Raw genomic sequence first — 21,285 nt, forward strand, 5'->3', positions numbered from 1 at the left:
CCTGAATGCGTGGGGAGAAGGGAGACCAGGGGGGAGAAATGCCCATTGACATGAGTGCTGTAAAACTGACTGCGAGACCTACTGTTTAAGTTGAAACCCAAGCCCTAGGAGAGAACCGAAATATGCAAGAAATGTTGCGAGGAGCATAGTGCATACTTGGAATGATTTTATTTTTCAGCTTTCACTCCCATCGATATCTTTTTTAAATGTTATTACTTATTACAGTGCGAACCTAGCTCAAGAGCAATAGAGTGCTTTACAACAGGATTGCGCCAGAATTGAGCTTGGCATCTTATACAGAAACTCAGTACTGTTGCTAAAGGGGCGCTGGGGGTCGGTCTTTTTTTTGTCAGGCAGGTATATTTGAAACTTTTGCATAACTGTAGGATGTTAGGGGCATTTTGAGCCTCTACCGGGATGGATTTCCAGATGGTCGGGTGTGGCAGGAGGAGGACTGCTTGTGAGTCTTTTCTTTATGTGCTGGCTTTGACTCCAACCTGTTAGTTTTGCTATGTGAGTTAAGAGAGCCTCCAGAGGTGTGGAGTCATCAATAAACCCCCACTTTTTTAGTATGGCTTTATCCATTTTTTGTACATCACTTTCCTTGCTCAACTAATCTCTTTTGGGTGCACCGTTCCACCCCCTTTGGCTACCAGTGCATGGGAATCCTGTCCCCTTTGCGAGATTTCCTTTGTTTTAACTGCGGCACACATTACCTTACAGTGAAGTGCTATAGATAGTGATTTTCTTCCCTTCTTTCTTTTTCCTTTTGTAACATTGCTGTTTCTATTACGAGGTGTCCAGGATGGCCGGGCGGCAAAGATCTTTCTCTACCTTGCTTTTCGTGAATGTGAATAATTGCACTTCAGGACCTGGAATGTGCACTTGGATTTTGAGAAAAAGCAAACTACCGCAGTCCATATTTGATCTCTGGCTTTACTTTCCTTCCCAAAACTTACTGCCGTTTTTTAATAGTTTCTCTGAGAGCATGTTTCATAGCTCCCCACAATATTTGCATACAAATGTACCAACTTCATTTTCCCATCTGCCCTATGGGAAGAAAATGCTGTATTTGGAGAACGTTTTTTATCCTAAACCTTCTGGAGACATGAGTACACTATTTGCTGTGACTGTTTTTAAGCAAGCTATCGTTTTTCCAATTCTCTTTGGTTACTTTGCCAGAGAGCACTGAAGCTGCCAAAAGGCAGCATGATTCTTTATTAATCAAAATGTATAATTAAATTGTTCTTTTAGGGTTGAAGTTATATTATGGCAAGTGAAGAAGTGTAGTGGGTTGTGCTCATTAAGGACTGTGTGGTTGTTGAACCTTTTTCATGCTTTCAGGGTGCAGGGGCATGCACCGACTCCTCCTTAGGAACCTACCTTCGCAATTTAGGAAATCCGAGCATGGAGTGAATGGCCAGATTTGATTTGGCGTTCACTGCATTCTCTCAACAACCTGTTACCCGAGACTTTAAATGTGCTGAGTAGGTGGTATTGTGATTGGGAGTTTGGGGGTGGGGCAGGATACGGCAGGTGAGGACCCTCTTTGTCATAGCAGACCCACCAAAAGCTGAACTCCACCTTCCAAATTCCTGCCACATGTTGCACAGCACAGTCCCAGCGAAGGCTGACATTGAACTGATGGTGTATAGTGGAGAAAGATGTGTGAAAGAGTGCTTGTTCGTTGTAAGCCATCAAAATCTCAGTATGAATGGCATTGTGAATGCATTGCTTTGCATGGTTTTGCACAGGCGTCTCGCGTAAGATGCTTTTGCTACAGCCATAACTACTTCTCTAAAATGAAGGCTGTTGGGTGGTCCTAACTCTTCATTTTATTTATTGATTGGTGTCTGTGTGTTCTCTCCTGTTGCCTTTCCTTATTGGCACTTGCCCTTTTGTTGTTCTAGAATGACAGTCCTTATCAAGGCGGCGTCTTCTTTCTGACTATTCACTTTCCTACAGATTACCCTTTCAAGCCACCAAAGGTAAGTGATCTGCACGCATCCCTCGAAACTTGTAGCTGTAGGATGATCAGGGTTTGTTTGATATACGTGCCACCAGTTCTGTATGGAAGTACACATTACGGTAGCTCTGTGTAGAGAAGAGTCAAACACGTTTTTTGTTATCCCATATGGTCAATGGATTTATTTGATTTACTTGATTTAAGTGCATGTACTAAAATAGCTACTGCTTAACGTTTGGCACATTCAAAAAAATAAAGTTGCCCTGTGCACCCTTCTACATGTAATATTTGCCTAAATCCAGAATCATCATAGAGATTTGGATGTGTGTCTACCAGGTTGCTTAAATTCACACACTTATGTAACTATAATTACACGGTTCCCTTTGAAAGGTTTTGTGTTTGTGCTTGTATGCCATATCCATACTTTTTAAAGCTGCAATAATACAGCTCCCCAAATATGTGGAACCCTTTTGAAAGTTTATGGCCAGTTTACGTACTTTTGGGGGGGTTGTGAGCTGGCAAGTTATTTTAAGTTTGATATATTACATGATTTTGTAAATACAAGTGATTTGTTGAATGGCTTGTTGATGTTTTTCACGATCGCCTGCACCCCACCCTTTTGTTCATATTCCGAGTCAAAAGCCACTACTTTAGGTCTATTGTAGAATTCCTAGTTCTATCGAGCTCAAGAGGAGATGTTTATCACTAAAGATATAGCCCCCTGTTCATTAGCGTAGAGCCCCATGGCTAATTTTACAGTTGGTTGGCATATTACTGTCCACAGTTATCAGAAAATCATTTTAATTTGATTTTGAGTTCCTGGCTGGCTCAGTGAGGATTCTGCAAGTTCACATCCTACTGCTCAAGATAATAGCATCATGGGGTACCAATTTTGTACCCCCTAACGTTTTGCTGCTTTTTAACACCATAGTCTGATTTTGCCAGAGGAGCACAGCCTTCAGCTGCACTCCGCTGGGCTTTTCGCTCATTTTGTTATGGGGAAACTGACATGCCCTTAAAGACAGTTGGTACTGGGAGACTTTTTCACTTAGTCCTTGTCAATGTTGTAACTTTGCTGCAACATGTTGAAGTGCCGAATGTACCTTACAGTATAGTGCACTTGGGTCTACCTGTCATTTCTAAAGGCCCTAGATACTCTGGAAGGATTTTATTTAGAAGTGCAGATGTGCCTTGGACAGGGCTGGTGGCAGCTTATATTTTCTCATATTTTTAACCCTTTCATGCCAGGTAAACAGTGTTTACCACATTTGACGCAAATAGGTGGCCTGGCTCCAAAATGGCCATTCCATGAGGTTCTTTGGCCTGTCCTTTGGGCATCTTGACCCTTCAACTTCCCCAGGTTGCACCAACCCAGGTCGTCCTTACTTGGGCATGCATTCTCCCACAAAACGCCAAGCTTTTGCAGGCTTCTGCATGTCTTGTGTCCTTCCGGGATGCTGGTTGGACTGTCTGGTTCCAATACACATCCTGGGTGCCAGAGAGTCTGGTGTGGTGTGAATGCCTGGGACCACTGTGGTCCATGATTGGTCCATGTATGGTGTGCCTGTATGTGAGCAGATCTCCAATTGGGTCCTCTTTGTTTTGGCACGAAGGAGGTTCTGGATAAGAGAAGGCTCCAAACACCCATACCATGCCGATCTCCTCACTGAACGAAGGATAGGATCCAAGTATCCTGAAGCCTAAGAAGCCGAGTCGACGAACTGCTGGAGACCAGCTGAAAGGTTTGGCACCCTGAGCCGCTGTCGTCCCGCTGGACCCCTCTGCATCTGATCAAACTAGAAGGTCTGCGACGACGCTTCGACCCATTGGAAGAGTGGGACAAACTATTCTCGGCACCTTCATCAAACCCTGCAAGCAAGCCTTCTCGGTAGTTTCCCTAGGCCACCCAGTGGGCTGACCAGCTTGCGCAGGACCTTTGATCTAATACCGCCGCAGTTTCGAAGAGGCCCTTGAAACTTGGTACATCGCAAGCTCTGTGTTCACGGTACTCGCACCGAATTTCGTACAATTGGCGTTGCCAGGTCTGGAGTAAAGAGAGCACACCCGAACCAGAGTACACACAGTTACTGTATCACCCAGCCGTGGTGACTAACTTTGCAAGTGCATTGCAGCTGTGCCCATCTTTGCCCTGAAGCCTGCTGCAGTGAAACTGGCCTGATCATCCACCAGGAGTGGAGAAATCGCCACTGTCCCGTTTGGGAATCAACGCTGTTACTTCGCTGAAAGCTGCAGAATTGCTGCATTTGAACCTGCAACTGAATTGGACTTGACTGCCGACGTTTGATCCGGAGTGCGCCAGGGGTCAGTGAGTACTTCTAACCCTTACCGGTGGCCCCTAGCGCATCCCTCCATTTTTATGCACAATTGTCCCTGAGGGCCCCTCTCCTTTCCACAGATAGCCTGAGCTATCAAATTATTCCCAACTCCTGGAACCTGTTCTAACCTCTGGGGGAGACCCTCCACGAATGATGGGAACCTATTCTGCATCACCTCACCCACCTTCCTGAGCTGCTACAGACCCTACCAAGAGACCCCGTTTTCACCCATCTGCACTACCGCGTGCTCCAGCATTGCAAGTACATTTGAGCAACAGTCTTCCCTCTTCTTAGGGACTGGACTGTCTGTCAGTTAGGATTGTGATTACTGCAGAAATGCCTAAAGACTCTTTGCACTACCTTCTTCCTTCCCTTTTGTAGGTTGTGCACCAATTTCGTGCATTAACCCTTTAGGCCACATGGTCTTGTATATGTTTTTAGTAGGATTGTGTTGGTTTAAAAGTGTTACTGTTATTAACTATTGTGTTGAAACGCAAAGGCCTTGACTAAATGTGTTTGTATTTTTAATATATACACACCTAACTGGGAGTGATTTGTAAGTGTCCTTTACTCTGTGTGCTCATTGAGGTCCTTCAGTCACCCTCACCCCTCCTCAGACCTAGTCTTGACTGCTGCCAATGCTACCTTGACTGGTCTGGCTTGTCCAGAAAGTTACCCTGTTCCAGAAAACTAGGCTGGCCTTCTGAACCGCTGCCCACCAGGTCAAAGTTCAGAAATCCATCTTAACATTCACCACATGGCAGACGCCAGCAAGAAGTCGCTTCAGGGCCTGCTCCAAGTGGCATCCGAACAACGTCTTTGTGGATGATTGGCATGGTAGATGCCTCTACTGTTTGCACCTAGACCACAATGGGGAAAGTCCCTCTCCAGCAATACTCTGTGGGATTGTCACAGAAGGTGGGTGACTTATCTAGAGGAGCATGCCAAGTCCTCTGACATCGCCTGTGTGCGTATTCATGACTCTGGCCGGGTCAGCAGACCTCCCCTCAACTAAGATGATGAGGATAATTCCACTGAGAAGAGACCTATAAAGGACAAGAAGTTTCACGCTCAAACTTTCTCAGTTGACTGGTCCCAAGACTAAGTCTACGACCATAGGGTCCACTGCCACGACTCCACCGGCTTCATTGCCTGACAGTCACCTGTCGTCTCAACTCTGCTGAGTCACGCATAGTCGACTGGCAGAGCACTGTTCACGGTCAGCCACTCCAAGGGTCACGTCCATGTTTGTAACCAGTCATCGAAACTGAAGTCTCTGTTAGTTAACAACCAAGTTCTCATCACCGGTCCCTCAACCGGAATCTGTTTGCCACCTTGTCAACGGGTCCTCCATTTCATGTCTCATTGACAGCTACGACTACATTACGAGGTTTTCCGTCGACTACCTCGTCCACTATTATGGTAACCGCCCACAAGGTTGCTCTACCTCCATGGCCTCCTTATCTGGCCCATCTTCAGCTCTGTTGAGGTCACTGCAGGTTTTGGTCATCGCCTCCTTTCCCATGGGTGCAAGTGTGGACAATGAGATGCCACCATCACTCTCCGTTCTCCCAGGGCACAACCAACCTTTTTTCGGTGGGTTCTCAAGGAGCGTTACCTCCTGTTCAACTACCTCATGCAGGTACTCTCCGACGATAAGCCTCCAGGGTCTTTCTCTCTGATCCGGAAGAGTTTGAGGAGTCTCCTGAGCCCATTCTTCCTAGACTTTATTGCTCTCCACAGCTACATCCAGTGCTGCCAACTGTGCCCTTGTCCGCTGCTCCTGAACCAGACTTACCAACTGTGCCTTTGCCTGCAGCCCCCATGGGAACAGCACCTAGAGACTTGTCCGTAGACATCCTGTCTTCTTTGCACACCTTCATCTCCGAGCTGCAGCAGCGTCTTCTTCCAACCCCTCCCTCTTTGAGCCCAGCATTGACCTCGGGCCGAGGCCTTATTAAGTACATCCTCCTTCGCCTAGACTGTTTTCCGTCCCTGTGGCTGCTCTCACGGACATGGATACTAATCTGGATACTGACCCCTCACAAGGTACACTTGAGTTTGAGGACCTGATTCCGGCTGATGGTGAGCCACCTGATGTGGATCTGCCCTCCAGGGACTCCCCACCAGATGAGATTAACTCCTTTCATGCACTATTGGATTATTGTCCTGTGCAGCAAAATGAATCAACCTGCTCCCCGAAGAGCAGGAGGGTTTCCTCTTCCAAAGGAGAATCAGTTGTCAATCTCCCTGCTCAACATCTGGGAAGATGGCTTATTGGTCATCAAAACTCCTTTCTCTGCCCCTCGGAAGGATTAGTTTGAGAAGTAGTACAGAATACTGGATTCTGCCGCAAAGTTTCTTCGTTACCAGCATTCACTGACTGTGGTTTCTGCTGCAGCAAGCGAGGTCTGCTAACCCCTCCTATCCATGCATGGTTCCACCGGAGCAAGAGGTTAAAAAGTTGGACGCGTTTGGGAAACGCATCATCATCCCCACCCTACCTCCACAATTAAGGCGGCTAACGCTTTAGCCATGCTCTCCAGATACGATGCGGAGCTATGGTATAAACTGGGACCCATCTTCGACTTACTCCCTGAGGTCAAGATGAGTGAGTCTTTGTCATTATTTTACGAGGGTGAGGTTGTCTCAGATCACACGATAAGGCTCTCTGGACATTGTGGATTCATGTTTCCGACAGATGAACAACGGCACATTGCTCCGCAAGCAGGGCTGGTTGAAGGCCACTATTTTCGCCCTGATGTACAATGTAAAGTTATTTATGCCTTTTTGAAGGCGTGGATCCTTTTCGACAAGGATGTACATGAGACTACAGTCCATAGAGGTGGGCACAGATATGGCACGCTCGCTGGGTAGTCTTCAGCAAAGAAGACGGTACTTTTGTTCATCCACAGGCTGTTTCTCCAGATCCATGAAAGAGTACAGGCCAGCATATTGTCAACCTTTGCGCCCCAGCATGCAAGAGGTGCACAGGATGTTTAGTCCTACAGAGGGGGGAATGCAGCGGCGACATGCAACATCCGCCAGCACACAGACAACCAAACAGGCCTGAGTGGTGCAATATCTTCACCAACCAGTGGGTGCTCAGCATTATCCAATAAGGTCACACCCTCGAATTCCTGGACAAATGCCCCTCTATTCCCCCCATTATGACATATTTTATATGTATTGCGCCCATACACAAGTGTTTCAGAGCGCAACGAGGCAAGGGAGGGGTTCAAGGGATCTTACTAGGCCCAGTGACATTGAGAACGCGCTAGTGCAGGGGAGAGGAAAGGGGGGAAAGTGCAAGGGGAGGAGTGGAAAGTGCTGAACAAGTGATCAAAATGACAGTGCAGCCAGCAGGTGGTAAGTGCAAGAATTAAGCGCAGACAACATGTGTCTTATAAGTGCAGGTAAGCGGACTGTAGGGTTGCAGATACAGACCCAAGTGCAAGGGTTGCCAGAAGGCAGTGCGGGTATGCAGCTAGGTGGCCAGGGAACTGGGCCCGAATTCAGAGGGTAGCCAGGTGCCCAGTGCAAAAACGGGCAGAAGAGCGAGAGGGAGCGACTCTGTGAGATATAAATCAATAAAATCTCTCTATCGGGGTGCTTCTGGAAACGAAGATGGTTCTCCTTAAATTGCAGGGAGGCTGTTCCAGAGGGAGGCCTGGTTGAATGCCCGTCCTTAACCTGAGACAACTCAACAAATTTCTCAAGTCACAAAAGTTTGGGATGGTCACTTTGCAGCACATGCTTAAACAACTGGAGCACAGACTTCCTGTCCTCCCTAGACCTAGAGGATGCCTACTTTCACATCCATTAATCACGGACAGTGACTCTTCCTCTGGTTTAACGCAAACGACAAGCATTACCAATTCAAGGCTTTTCCCTTCGGTCTCAAGTCGGCTCTGAGGGTCTTTGCAAAGTATATCGCTCCAGTGGCGGCCCATCTACGGCCTTCAGGGATCTATGTTTAGATCTACCTGTACGACTAGCTGATCCGTGCCCGCTTTTGTCCAGTGGCCTTGCAGCACACCAACAAGACCATTAGGTGCCTTACTTTACTGGGATTCTCGATCCAAAATCATGTGTGGCGCCATCACAGAATGCCCTATCTGGGCTCACTTCTCAACACACAGGCATGTCTGGCTTCTCCTTCGGAGGAGGGGGGTCAAGGCCATCTTGACCGAAGTTTGGCCGCTCTCAACTCTTCAAGTGATAACCAATGGCTCCATCAATACTCTGTTGGGGATAATGGCTTATGCATCCCACTGGTACCTCAGTACAGGCTGCACATGAGACCGCAGTTGTTGGATGCCAGATGGCAGCAAATATCTGGCACGACTAGATCGCCCTCATTTCAGTGTTCAGCAAGACCCTGCAGTAGTGGTTCATTCGTCAGCATCTCATGCAAGGAGCCCCTTTTGGCCTTCCATCGCATCAGGCCACAGTGACCACCACCGCCTCTGGAAGTGTGGGTAGCACACACACAGGTCAACTTCACACCAGGGGCTATAGCAACCAGAGGTGAAGGAGTTGCACATCATCTTTGAACTGTAAGTGGTGTACTGGGCTCTCGCCATTTAAGCTCCAACTCCAAGGCAGGTCTGCCTGTATCTTCATGAACAACACAACCACTTGGTTCCACATCAGCAAATGGGGGGAATACACTCCCATTCTATCCAAGAAAGTCCAAGCAATGTGAAAATGGGAGATATATCAGAAGATGTTTCTCATTCCATCTGGCAGGCATTCACAATACCTTTGCAGATTCACTCAGCAGGGAACTACGATCCTGCCACAAGTCGGAGCTTCATCAGACTCTGGTTCTTCTGCTCTACTCCAGGTGGGGTCTCCCTCAAATTGCTTTTTAATGAAGAATACGGTCAAATAAGGGCTTGGATTCCTTGTTGAGTCTTTATTTTTTTTTCTTTCCCTGTTATGTAGTGGATGGTTTCCCTTTTTCAGCTGTCAACACAGATGCATACCTTTTTATTGTGACTGTTGCAATATATTTAGGACATTTTGTATTCTCTATTGGGATCCTTTTTCTGTGCGCCAGCTATAAACTCATTTTTTGGGGGTGATTGTTTATTCAACAGTAATCACAATTATCCAGAATTGTAGCGCAACGGAAACCTTTCCAAAACATGTCAAAAGGTAAAAGGAAAAATTCAGCCGGAGGCTACCAGCCCACAACTTTGAAAAAAGCCTTTAAAAAAAGCGGAGAAAATCCCTAGAAGCTACCTGCTGACAAACCAAAAATCAACAATACAATGTTCAAATTAAACTTGATCACAACCTACAGCAGTGATACACGGATTACAAAAGGAATATTAACCAAACACTGGAATATTCTTAAAGCAGATGAAACCTTAAGGAAATACTTAAATGCTAATCGAACCATCATCTTTCGTAAAGCACCAACAATTAAACCAATACGCCCAAGCTTGCTAAATCCCACAACATCAAAAAATCTCAGCAGCTTCCTTAATTTACCATCACCAACAGTAATGTATAGGTGTGGAAACTGCAAATGATGTCCACAAATACCAAATGGAAAGAAAAATCTGGTATTACCGAATGAGGGGGGAAAAAAGTAAAATAAATTGTGCAATAAAAACTGCAACAGTAAATTTGATTTACGGCACTAAATGCATCTGTCACAAACTGTATATTGGAAGCATAATCGGGGGTCTCAAAACAAGATTGTTGAACACATGAGAGCCATTAAAAACAAGTATCTAGGGTACCCTTTAGCACTACACATCTTCATGGAACATCAAGAAACTGGAATTGACCAAATTCAAGTCTTTGGAATAGAAAGTGAGTGCCCCAGCAATAGTAGGAAATAGTGATTATTGAGAAAAAGTGGAAGAAAAATGGATTTGTCTCGTGGACACGTGCACCACAGGTTTGAATTCGGCACATGAACTGGATCTTATACCAAGAACTTTTACTGAGCTATATAATCAAATACATTTGTTTTCTCATCAAGATAGAAAACAATGTGATTGTGCCTTACTGTAAAATCCAGCATCAGGATGTCTCAAGTAATGTATGATTTGATTTAAAAAGAAAAATGATATTGTAACTAAGTACCACAAATCATAGAATATGAAAAAACTGTAATGGATATTAATGTAGCATCAGCTACAATTCCCAAAAATATACTTGTTGGCTTCAAAAAAGGGATTAACAACTTGGTTACCCAAGAGTAGTTTTACCAAACTAATTTAAGCTGTATAGCTTGAACAGTTTTAGCTACAGACAAGCTCACAATATTCTAAACCAAAATATCGTTCAGAATAGAATACAAGGCTCCTCTGTACAAAAACAAGCTAAGCGGCATTTAAAATGGCTGTGGGACGCCGAGCGCGATGACGTATGTCGGCGGTACGCGGTGCGGCTTGACTTTCTTTCCTCCCTCCCTGTGTAGGGTGCTTTTCTCAGAAGCAGTCAGCCGGCGAGAGTGAGGGCTGCGGCTGCAGTAGACCGCAGCAGACGTGCCTGAATCCGGCGGCGAGGTGTTTCCTTTAACGCTGCTGGGAGCGGTGACTTCACTCCCTCCTCGCAGACCAGCCTTGTCCCATCTCAGCCGGGAACCCCTCGGGCTGTGGTCTCCTTCTGCTGACGGCCTCCGGCGACGGCACTCCTGCTTGGATGGTGAACGGATGGGAAACGGACGGCTGTCTGTGATGGGCAGGTATCTGGACTCGGTGCACGCCTTGAACATTTCTGGGTTTTTTTAGTCCCCTCCTGCCACCCGTATAAATTGCATAAGCTTCTATTTGGCTTGTTGCCGAACTTATAAGTAAGATGCTTAACGGTGTATTCTTTTCAAGTGTACATCTTCGGCTCGGTACCTGGAGCCGGGTAGTTGTCTTTTCTCTCTCTCTTCCTTTTTCCGTGCCTTGTAAATCATGCCGGTTACCAGGCTACAGTCCAGGGTAGAGACAGAAATAGACACTAACAAGGGAAATGCTTTGCTCCTTGGAGGAGATACAAGCTCAATACAGGGACAGGGTTCTGCTAGCCCCGTACCTATGGCATTGGGCGGAACGGTGTTACTGATGCAATTCACAGCACGGACACCCCGTAGGAGTAACAAATGCTTATCTGACGTTTTAGCAATGAGTGCTAAGCGCAGATTGAAGCTGCAACAGGAACAGCTTGCCTGCTTTGAGCTACTAAATACCAGTAAAGATTCCCAGAATGAGCCCATCTCGGAAGAACATGTCGTGACCACCCCCTGATATTAACGCCTTGGCTTAGACAGTCCTCAACAGCCAAGACCTTGGAACCCTGGCATACCTTACAAGAACAATGGATGCAGAAGCTTGGGGCCTGTTTGACTATCTTGGATTTTCAGAGATGGGTGGCACTGGTGGGTTCAAACGACTTATTTTTAAACTTGCCCGACCCAGGGAAGTCCAAAATGGAAATAGTTAACAAAGAAAACTCCACACAAACTTCCCCCTTCTCTAAGAATCATCAAGAAAAGGACTGTGAAACAGATCTTGTTGAGTCTAGTCATACAGGTATACCTCTGCAGGTGAAGACTTTCCCTATAGCAACTGGCCAAGGGGATAATACATCACGAGCGATCCCTATACCAATGAACAAGTCTGTTCTGCCAGCCATTCTTCCATCTGACAAGGACTTTCGTCTAAGGAAAGCTAAAATGGCCAGTATCACAGACCCCATTCTAAGGAATTTCATTAGGGATTTGGGAAATGTTATTACTAACCTTCTTAAGCCTAATCAGTACGAATCTAGGGAAGCCCTGAAAAATAAAATCTTGGCATGGGCTAATTCTAAATTAGGGACAAACTGTGTAAGAACGCAAGACCTAAAAGTGTTGCGTAGAATCCAAATTACGAACTGGTGCTCGAGTGAAAACACTGACTGCATCATTTTGGGATGTGGGTTTAGTAGTTTACCGACATACTTAAATAGAATCTCCTTTCCTTAGCAAGTCTGCTCATCTACGGCCCTGAGAATTGTACTGAATTGAACCAGCTGGACATTTGTACTGTCTCTTAATCTTGGTTGGACTAGATCTCTATGGCCATAATTTATTTTCCAGCTAGGTTGGTGCTACTTACTCACTGTAATTAGTTTCTGTTTTATGTTCTTTTGCTTGGTTTCACTTTGTTTTGATGTTTTGTTAGATGTATGTTTTGTTATGCGCTTTGATGCCTGAGGGCTTTGGCGCTATGTAAATGTACAAATAAATAAATTGCGTAGAAACCCATGAGGACGCAATAGTGCTGACGAATATAAAGAGGCTCAGGAGGAGCCACAAACGCAGCACAAATTGGCGCAGAAAAGGACAATCGTATCCTACTGCACAACAACAAAAAAGGTAAGATGAATGAGCCAAAAACTAATTTCTTTGATTTCCCTAAAACTTGGTTGATTATTTGTAAATCGTCCAAACATCAGATACCAATGAAGCCAATAGGTTTAACTCCCCTAAATAAGGGTATTTAAAACAAAAGGGGCAACAAAAAGATATCTAATTACTTTGGTGGTTAACAACCAAACAAGGTTTAGAACTAATCTTAAGAAATTAGTCAATTTAAGGGGAAAAAACTTCCTTACAAAAATATTTCTCTTCACTTACCCAATAGTGAACAGTCAGAATGGTAAAAATTGAGAATCCGTTTCTAAACTGCAAAAGGAACTTCAGACAACAAATAGGGTGAGTAACAAAACAATGCAACAAATAAGCATTAAGAAGTATGAGATTGTACACCAAGAAAATGGAGAAAATTATGTATGATGCTAATGGTTTGAATGTTTTGATTTTTGAGTCCCTCTTGATGAGCCATTAATAAGACCATGGTGAACCACTTATAGAGAAGTAACAAAGTATGTGGAATAATGATTTGAGGTTTGAGAAGTAACCAAGAGTTTGCAATAAGAGGAAAATTAAGTGTGTGGAACAGTGTGAGAAAGGAAAAAAATAAAACCAACTAATTCTAAAAAAAAAATGAATGGATAATTGTGATTACTGTTGAATAAGCAATCGCACCAAAAAAATGAGTTTCTAGCTGGCGCACGGAAAAATGATACCAATAGACAATACAGAATCTCCCTCAAATCAACCTATTTGCTACAGCAGCAAAAGCAAAGTGCCCCAAGTTTGCCTGCCAGTACCCACAACCAAGGAGTCTGGGGGGGGGGGGGAGGAGGGAGAGTCTTCTCATTCCTCTGGGAGGGCCGATTCCTCTGTTTCCACCTAGTCTCCTGATTCTGCAAGTGATAACGGCACGCAGAGACATTGCAAGATGATGCTCATTGCCCCGGCATGGCCAGGCAGATCTTGTATTTGGACTTTCTCCAGCATTGGATCTTTCATGGATTCACATGCTTAGAATATTCCCAGTCAGGCTGGGAACCCTCGGTATATTTATTAAGAAGTTTTCCATAGGACACAAGTGTCGAAATGTTTCCTATCTGTCGTTTTGGGCTGCTTACGCATGACCGAATAGGACGTAGGGTATAAATAGCCCCGCCCCCCGGCTCCCTTCAGATTTCAACTGTCTCCAAAGTAGCGGGAGCACCTCAGGTTTTTTCTACTCTGTACAAGGTTGAATTCTACTCTTACAAGTCTTTTACAATGTCTGGAAAGGCGTTGTTCCGCCCGTGTGCCACGTGCGGACTGAAGAAAGTCTATGAGGAGATGGCCACATGGATTGCCTGTACTGTCTACACCCGCATCAATCTGCGGACAGTTGTGAGATTTGTAAGGGTTTGTCACATAAGACGCTTAAAGATCGGAATATGCGTCTGGTGACGTAGCTAAATGAACGGACCTACCCTTCGAGGTAGGATCGGCAGAGTCTGGTATCGAGGCCTAAATCGTCGGTAGTCCATCGACGATCGGTGTCTGCAGAGCCTCCGGCGAAGAAGTCACGTTCTATGGAGAAGCGTTCCTCAGAGAAACACACAGTGAAAGAATCCTCTTGGAAACATGGACAAGATCGCCATCAAGGGAATTCTTTGTCTTCATCTTCGTCGAAAAAAGGGAAAGATCCCTTAGAGACCTCCTCCTCAGGAGAACATCACAGGTCTTCCTCGAGTAGAGACTCGACGAAACATAAGCCTAGCTCAAAAAAGGCGGGATCGCCCAAGGAACCTGCGTCACAGCCTCCACCATCGTCGACAGGGGTTCTGTCATTGACAGGATCATTATCACTGGCGCAGGCGATACCTGCAGGGGCTTCGCTGACTCCAGCGGCGATGATTGAAAGGGCTTCCACATTGTCGTTGATGGTGTATCCCCCAAACGGCTTGGCAACAGGTGTACGATGCGGAGGAAGACCGTGAACAAGTTGTTGGTCCAGCGTATCTTCGATTGCAGGGCTTTGGCTCGTCGACGATTTCGGGAGGGCAAAGTGTCCCTGTTGCATCATCTTTGTTAAATCCTCAGTCACCATTATCCTTACAGGTGTTGACCACGCTACTCTCTTTGAGCCAATTGGATGCGAGGCTACCCCGCCATAAACCCCCCAAGAGGGCACCGACAGGGATACCGACGACGAACCCGGCCCCTCTCCGCGGTTGACGGGGATGCCAACCTCCCATCCAGTTAGCGAGGAGCCTCCTCGTTCACACCAGGAAGAAGGGGGAATTGCAAGATTCAGAGTCAGAACAAGGGCCTAGAGACACTTTTTCGGATTTTTCATCGTCCCCTTCGAGAGATCCTACATGGGAATCGGAGGCAGAAGTGGAAGCTCCTAGAAGCCCGGCTCAGCTGTCGCCGCCAGATGACATCGGCTCGTTTCACGCGATGATGGGCAAAGCCTGTATTGAATTTGGTCTGACCCTTGAAGAAAAGGAGTGATTCTTATTCGACCATATGGGGAAGAGGAGGAAATCGGTCTTTTCCGTTCCCATTCTAGACCACGTCTGGCAGGAAGGGTTGCAAACCATGCGCCATCCATTTTCAGAACCAGCCATCTAGGGCAGATTAGAAAAGAAGTTCAAGGGCCCGGACTCTACTCCTAAATGTCAGACTGCACAGACCCCCCCCCCCCCGGAGTCGTTAGTGTCGGCGGCAGCTGCGAGAACAGCCAGATCGCAGCATAAGTGTACAACACCTCTGGACAATGAGGCTAGAAGGCAAGACGCTTTTGGTAAGGTTTTGTCGGTAGGAGCAATGACAGTTCAGGCAGCTAACTCGCTGGCTATCATGGCAGGGTACGCCCGTGAGATGTGGCATCGTCTAGCCCCAATCCTGAAACACCTCCTTGAGGAGCACAGAAAATCGGTTATGTTGCTGGTCCGTGAGGGGCAAGAGGCATCAAACCACTCAGATCAACATCGCCATGGACTTGGCGGAATCCGGGTTCAAGCAAATAAACAACTGAGTGGTTTTGAGAAGGCAAGCCTGGCTGAAATGTACTAACTTTAGACCGGAGGTCCAGTATAAGGTGCTCGATATGCCATGTGAGGGTGACCAGTTGTTTGGGGATAAGGTGGACGAGGCCCTAAAAGGTATGAAAAAGAAAACATGCACAGCAATGTTGCTAGGAGCTCTACGAAGTGGGAGAGGATTTCGGTCTTTTCGTCCCTTCCGCGGAGCATCAGGGAATTCCCGATTTACCGCATCCAGAGACCGGAGTTTCAGCAGGCCATCATACTCCTCCCAAGGCTATAGGCGTGCTGTCCAAGCAACGCGAGAGGCTGAGACTACCAGGCTTCAAGGAGAAGAGGAGGATATTCGTCATCCACAAAAAGCAAGCAGTCAAAGTTCCAACAATGACAAGCTTCAGAATGTCCTGGGAGGCAGTGTCCCGTCGACGAGTGGGAAAGAATATCATCAGACCGTTGGGTGTTGGACACAGTAAAACTAGGCCACTCTTTGCAGTTCAAGAAGGCGCAGTCACAAATTCCACCTGTGTATTCGGCTCAACCACATCTTCACATATTACGACAGGAAGTGGTGCTTATGCTGTGAAAAGGGGCTATAGAATTTGTTCTGGTGGCCGAGAGAGGTCAGGGAGTTTACTCACGTTACTTCGTGGTCAAGAAACCCAACGGCAAGTGGCGACCCATTCTCGACCTACGAAGAAAAGGTTGTCATGTTTACTCTTACTTGGATGATTGGCTGGTAAGGGGCTTGTCGCTGAGAATAACACAAGCAAGCCTAGAGGCCACCAAGCGGTTAGGCTTTGCAATCAACTTCTAGAAATCCTCCTTGGCTCCCTCAAAAAGCTTAATATTTCTGGGCCTGAAATTCCGAACTCAAATCAGGGCTAGTGAAGCCGTCCTTGGAGAGAGTTCAACAACTCAAACAAAAAGCAAAGGAGTGGAAAACGGGCACCAGAGTCAGTCAGGAAATGTCACTACTAGGGGCCATGGTGTCGTGTATCCCTTTGGTGAACAACTGTCGCCTCTTCATGAGACCAATACAGGAATTTCTGGCAGACCGATGGTCCCAAAGTCGCGGCTTGTGGTCTGACAAGTTGAGCATCAGCAGCAAGCTTCTACGAGCACCAGTGGTGGCAGCTCTCGGACAATCTGACTAGAGGGATGCCCCTGCAGGAACCGGATTTTCAATCGACTGTGGTAATGGATGCATCGTTGAAGGGATGGGGAGCTCATCTGGGATCGCTGCAAGTTCAAGGTCAATGGTCCTCAGCAGAGTCAACCCTTTACATCAACGTGCTAGAGTTAAGGGCGGTACGTTGGTCTCTGAAATCTTTTTTACCACGCATATGGGGATCAGTCGTAAGAATATTAAAAGACCATACAACAACAATGTTCTACCTCAGGAAGCAAGGGGGCACTCGCTCCAGGACACTCTCGAGCAAAGCTCAGGAAATATTGCATTGGGCCCTCGTACAGGATATAAGCATAATGGCTTACCTTCTTCCGAGGGTAAACAATATGCAAGCAGACTCTCTCAGCAGGGAGATGAATCAACTGCAAGAGTGGGAGTTAAACGATCAACAACTGGCAAACATCTTGAAGTGGGGGGTTCATCCTTCCCTTGATCTTTTCGCAACCCGAGAGAACAAGAAGTGCGAACATTACACAAGTAGATGGCCACAACCCGGCTCTCTGGGGGAGGCATTCTCCTTCCCGTGGACGGGCAGGTTCGCGTATGCGTTCCCTCAGTTTCCACTCATCCGACGGACCCTCCAGTGGATTCACAAATACCCATGTCGTGTAATTGTAGTGGCTCCTTACTGTTCGAGACAGTCGTGGTTTTCGGACCTACTCCAGCTGTCGATAACAGAACCAGTGAGGTTCCAGAAGATTCCGAACCTTCTATCTAAAGACAAGGGAGCAGTTTGGCATCACAACCCGGATGCCCTCAGCCTGACAGCCTGGCTCCTGACTTCTCAGAGTTTGGGGCCCTGAACATTTCCTCGAGTGTCGACGAATTTTACAGGCAGCGTGAGCTCCGTCCACAAACACTTCATATGCATGTAAGTGGAAAAGATTCTATGTGGTGCAGGGATCAACCAGGTGTGGATCCCCTAAACTTCGTGTCAGAACAGATTCTTCCATATTTGCTACACTTGGCAGAAAGAGGGTTATCTTTCTCCTCCATAAAGGTTCATTTGGCAGCCATTTCAAGATTTACTCGTAAAAGACATTCAACTCAGTTGTTCAGCGATCGACTGGTTAAGCATTTCCTGAGATGCTTATTTTGGACTTTTCCTCCAGCCAACCTGTTTCCTCCCAACTGGAGTCTCAACCTGGTACTGTCAGCACTAATGAAGGCTCCTTTTGAGCCTATTTCGTCGTCATCGTTGAAGTTTTTGTCGTGGAAAATGGCCTTTTTAGTGGCTATTACTTCAGCAAGAAGACTTTCGGAACTGCAAGCACTGGTCATTGATGCCCCATACTTGCGGTTTTTCAAGGACAAAGTGGTATTGGCAACCAATCCTCATTTCATACCACAAGTCCCAACTACATTTCACAAGCATTCTTCGACGACCTCTTTCGCAGAAAAAGCTCCCCACACGTTGGATGTCAAAAGAGCTCTAAAGTTTTACCTCAGTCGTACTCAAGAGTTTAGGCGTACAAGACAACTGTTTGTGGCTTATGGGCCTTCGGTGAAGGGAAGACCGATCTCGAAACAAGGACTAGCCCGCTGGGTGTCTTCGACTATTGCCTTCTGCCACTCTAAAGCCGGGAAGCCTCTGGAGAGAGGTCTGAAGGCTCATTCAACAAGATCCACCTCGTCATCGGCGGCGTTGTGGTCTGGAATCCTACTGGTGGACATCTGTCAAGCGGCATCCTGGTCGGTGTTGCATACTTTTTACTCTGCATTATTGCCTAGAGCAACAGCATGCAGCGGATGTGCAGATGGGACGAGCAGTCCTGCGACATCTGTTTCAGTAAGGTAAGCCCCACAGAGGTGTATTATCTTGTTAATATACCATGATTGGGACTAATGTCAATGTACCATGATTGGGGGGGTTTTGTATTGCTAACTGCATATGCGGCTCTGTTAATATTGGTTTGCATTGCACACCTCCAAATTAGGAGTACTGCTATATAATCTATTATAAGCATGTGAATCCATGAAAGATCCAATGCTGGAGAAGGGAATAGTTTCTTACCTGTAAATCCATTTCTCCAGCGCTGGTATCTTTCATGGATTCACATGCACCCGCCGGCCTCCCCTTAATGCAAACTTTTTATGTCCCGACTATTTTGGGGGGTTAAAATCTGAAGGGAGCCGCGGGGCAATTTATACCCTATGTCATATTGGTTCATGTGTAAGCAGCCCAAAATGACGTAGATAGGACACACAAGTGTCAAGACGTTTTCCATAGGAAATATTTTTAATAAATATACCGAGGGTTCCCAGCCTGATGGGGAATATTCTAAGCATGTGAGTCCATGAAAGATACCAACGCTGGACAAATGGAGTTACAGGTAAACTACTCACTTCTCCACCTGTCTGTGGCCCCTTGCATCAAGCTTCCTCCTCTTCTACACCTGCTCTCCAGAGAGGGAGGGTCTGTCCACCACGGCCTTTGAAACTGGCGGCTTGACTCCTCCAAACCTAGAGTTTGGCCATAACTCATTGTCTGCAAAATGTAAAGATATTCTGGCTAAAGCCCTTGCATGCTACAAACACCAATAGAAAAGCTTCTGTGTGGTGTAATTCGCAGTGTTTTTCTCCCCTTCGCATGAAAGTTCCTCCAATCCTGCCATACCTCCTCCCCTAGCAAAGGCAAGCCTTGCTCACACATCTTATCAAGGCACGCCTGGCCGCTATCTCCTGATACACTTGAACCCCTGGCAGGCCTTCCTTGTGGTCTCAGAATTGTTAAAGAATTCCTAAAGGATCTGTTAATAGCGTTCCCTCCTGCGAAGGCTCAAGCCCCACCCATGGGAGCAGAACTCCATTCTGTCAAAATTGAGGCGTCCTCTGTTTCATCCTCATCAGTGTTTCTCTAAAGTTTGTCTTGGAAGACTGCCTTTCTGGTGGCTAATACTTCCGCCAGACCGGTTGGAGAGTCACAGGCTCTCGCAAACCACCTTATTTGTCTTTCCATCAGTCCAAGGTGGTGCTACAGACTCATCCATCCTTCATGCTAATGGTACTGTCTGTCTTTCATTCGAACATGCCCATTTTCTTCCCCAATCCTGCCTCTTTGGCATAGCAGGCTTTGCATTTGTTGGATGCGCGCATGTTTGAAAGTTCTATTTCACACGCACACACTTTTTGCACAACTTCTCAGTTGTTTGTGACTTCCCGACTAACCCTACCCTCCCTTACTGTTTACAGATCCGCCAGAGCGCCTGGGGACCAATTCCGTTGGTGAGGGTGCGCTATACAAGTACCACTAACATAACATTTGCACCTGGGGTACAAGGGAAATCCCTCTTCAATGTTTCCATTTCCAGGTGTGTCTGGCTGTATGACGTATTGCCACTGGCTTGCGAACAGGCTGTTGCTAGGAAGATCGAGAGCCCATCCCACCAGAGCCGTGGTTAACTACGACATTCCTGTCTGGTTTTCCCCAGCTGGACACTTACATGGCTGCCACATGGGGGTTGACTACTACCTTCCCAAGATTCTGCTGCATCGACAGTGATTCCCAGGTTGAGGCCTGTGTTGGCAATGCAGTGCTTTGCAACCGGTTTATTTGAGGGGAGTGTGTTCTAGAGATGAGTTATTGTGTTGCTTTTGAGCCTGTCACCTCCTGTGGTTGTGTATGTATTGCTGTATAAATCTTATTCATGAGCATGGAAGTTATTTTTTAACTGTTAATCCTGTTATCCAGCATGGTTATCTTGCATGGATTCACACGTGACCCTCCCTCCTACCCCTTTATGGTTCTTTTCTCTCCTACTGCCATTTCAGGTGCACCTCTAAATCTGAAGATGGCCACTGGGTTTGGAACTGAAGAGGGCAAAAACCATTGGCTTGGGCAGTATGACCCAAAGTAACAGCAATATGCTGTACACGAGACTAGCAGTTTTTAGTTTTTAATGTGAAACTGCTTTTAATATTACTGAGGATTCCTATCCTGACGGTGAATATTCATGAGTATGTGAATCCATGCAAGATACCAATGCTGGAGAACAGGAGTTACAGGTAAGTAACATGTGCCTTCCTAGTTTTGAACAAGGGACATTTTTCTTCTTTCTCTCGAGGTAGCTTTCCTATTTAGAAGCTTGAATGTAAGAGAGGGGTTGCTCTTTGGATTCACTGGGTAAATGGAGTTCCAGGTTATTTAAGAAGCTCTGCTTCTTCAGATTAGGCTGACCGTTGATTAATAGAAAGGAGCTTCTCATTTGTCCAGCATGGGGTCTGGCATGGATTTACATGCTCATGAATATTCCCCGTCGTCAGGCTGGGAATCCTCGGTAAAGAAATAAAATCAGTATCAGTTTTGTTTGTGATCTGTCTTTCTTAGTAGTAACCAATCACTGGTCTGTCATACTGCCCCCAGCCAATGACTGCCCTCTCCCTAAACCCCTCCCCTGGCAGCC

The 21,285-nt window shown here is 46.4% G+C and overlaps 1 protein-coding gene across 1 annotated transcript in view; it reads left to right on the forward strand.

Annotated features, from left to right (window-relative positions):
* Positions 1-21,285, forward strand: part of UBE2D4 (ubiquitin conjugating enzyme E2 D4) — a 679,089-nt gene that overhangs the window by 369,715 nt on the left and 288,089 nt on the right. Inside the window, exon 4 of the mRNA XM_069618939.1 lies at positions 1,911-1,988. Coding sequence (XP_069475040.1) covers positions 1,911-1,988 — 78 coding nt within the window. The remainder of the gene's footprint in view (positions 1-1,910; positions 1,989-21,285) is intronic.

Source organism: Ambystoma mexicanum, chromosome 10 (assembly GCF_040938575.1).
Source record: "Ambystoma mexicanum isolate Mex_15411 chromosome 10, UKY_AmexF1_1, whole genome shotgun sequence".
In the NCBI taxonomy this organism is placed as follows: Eukaryota; Metazoa; Chordata; class Amphibia; order Caudata; family Ambystomatidae; genus Ambystoma; species Ambystoma mexicanum.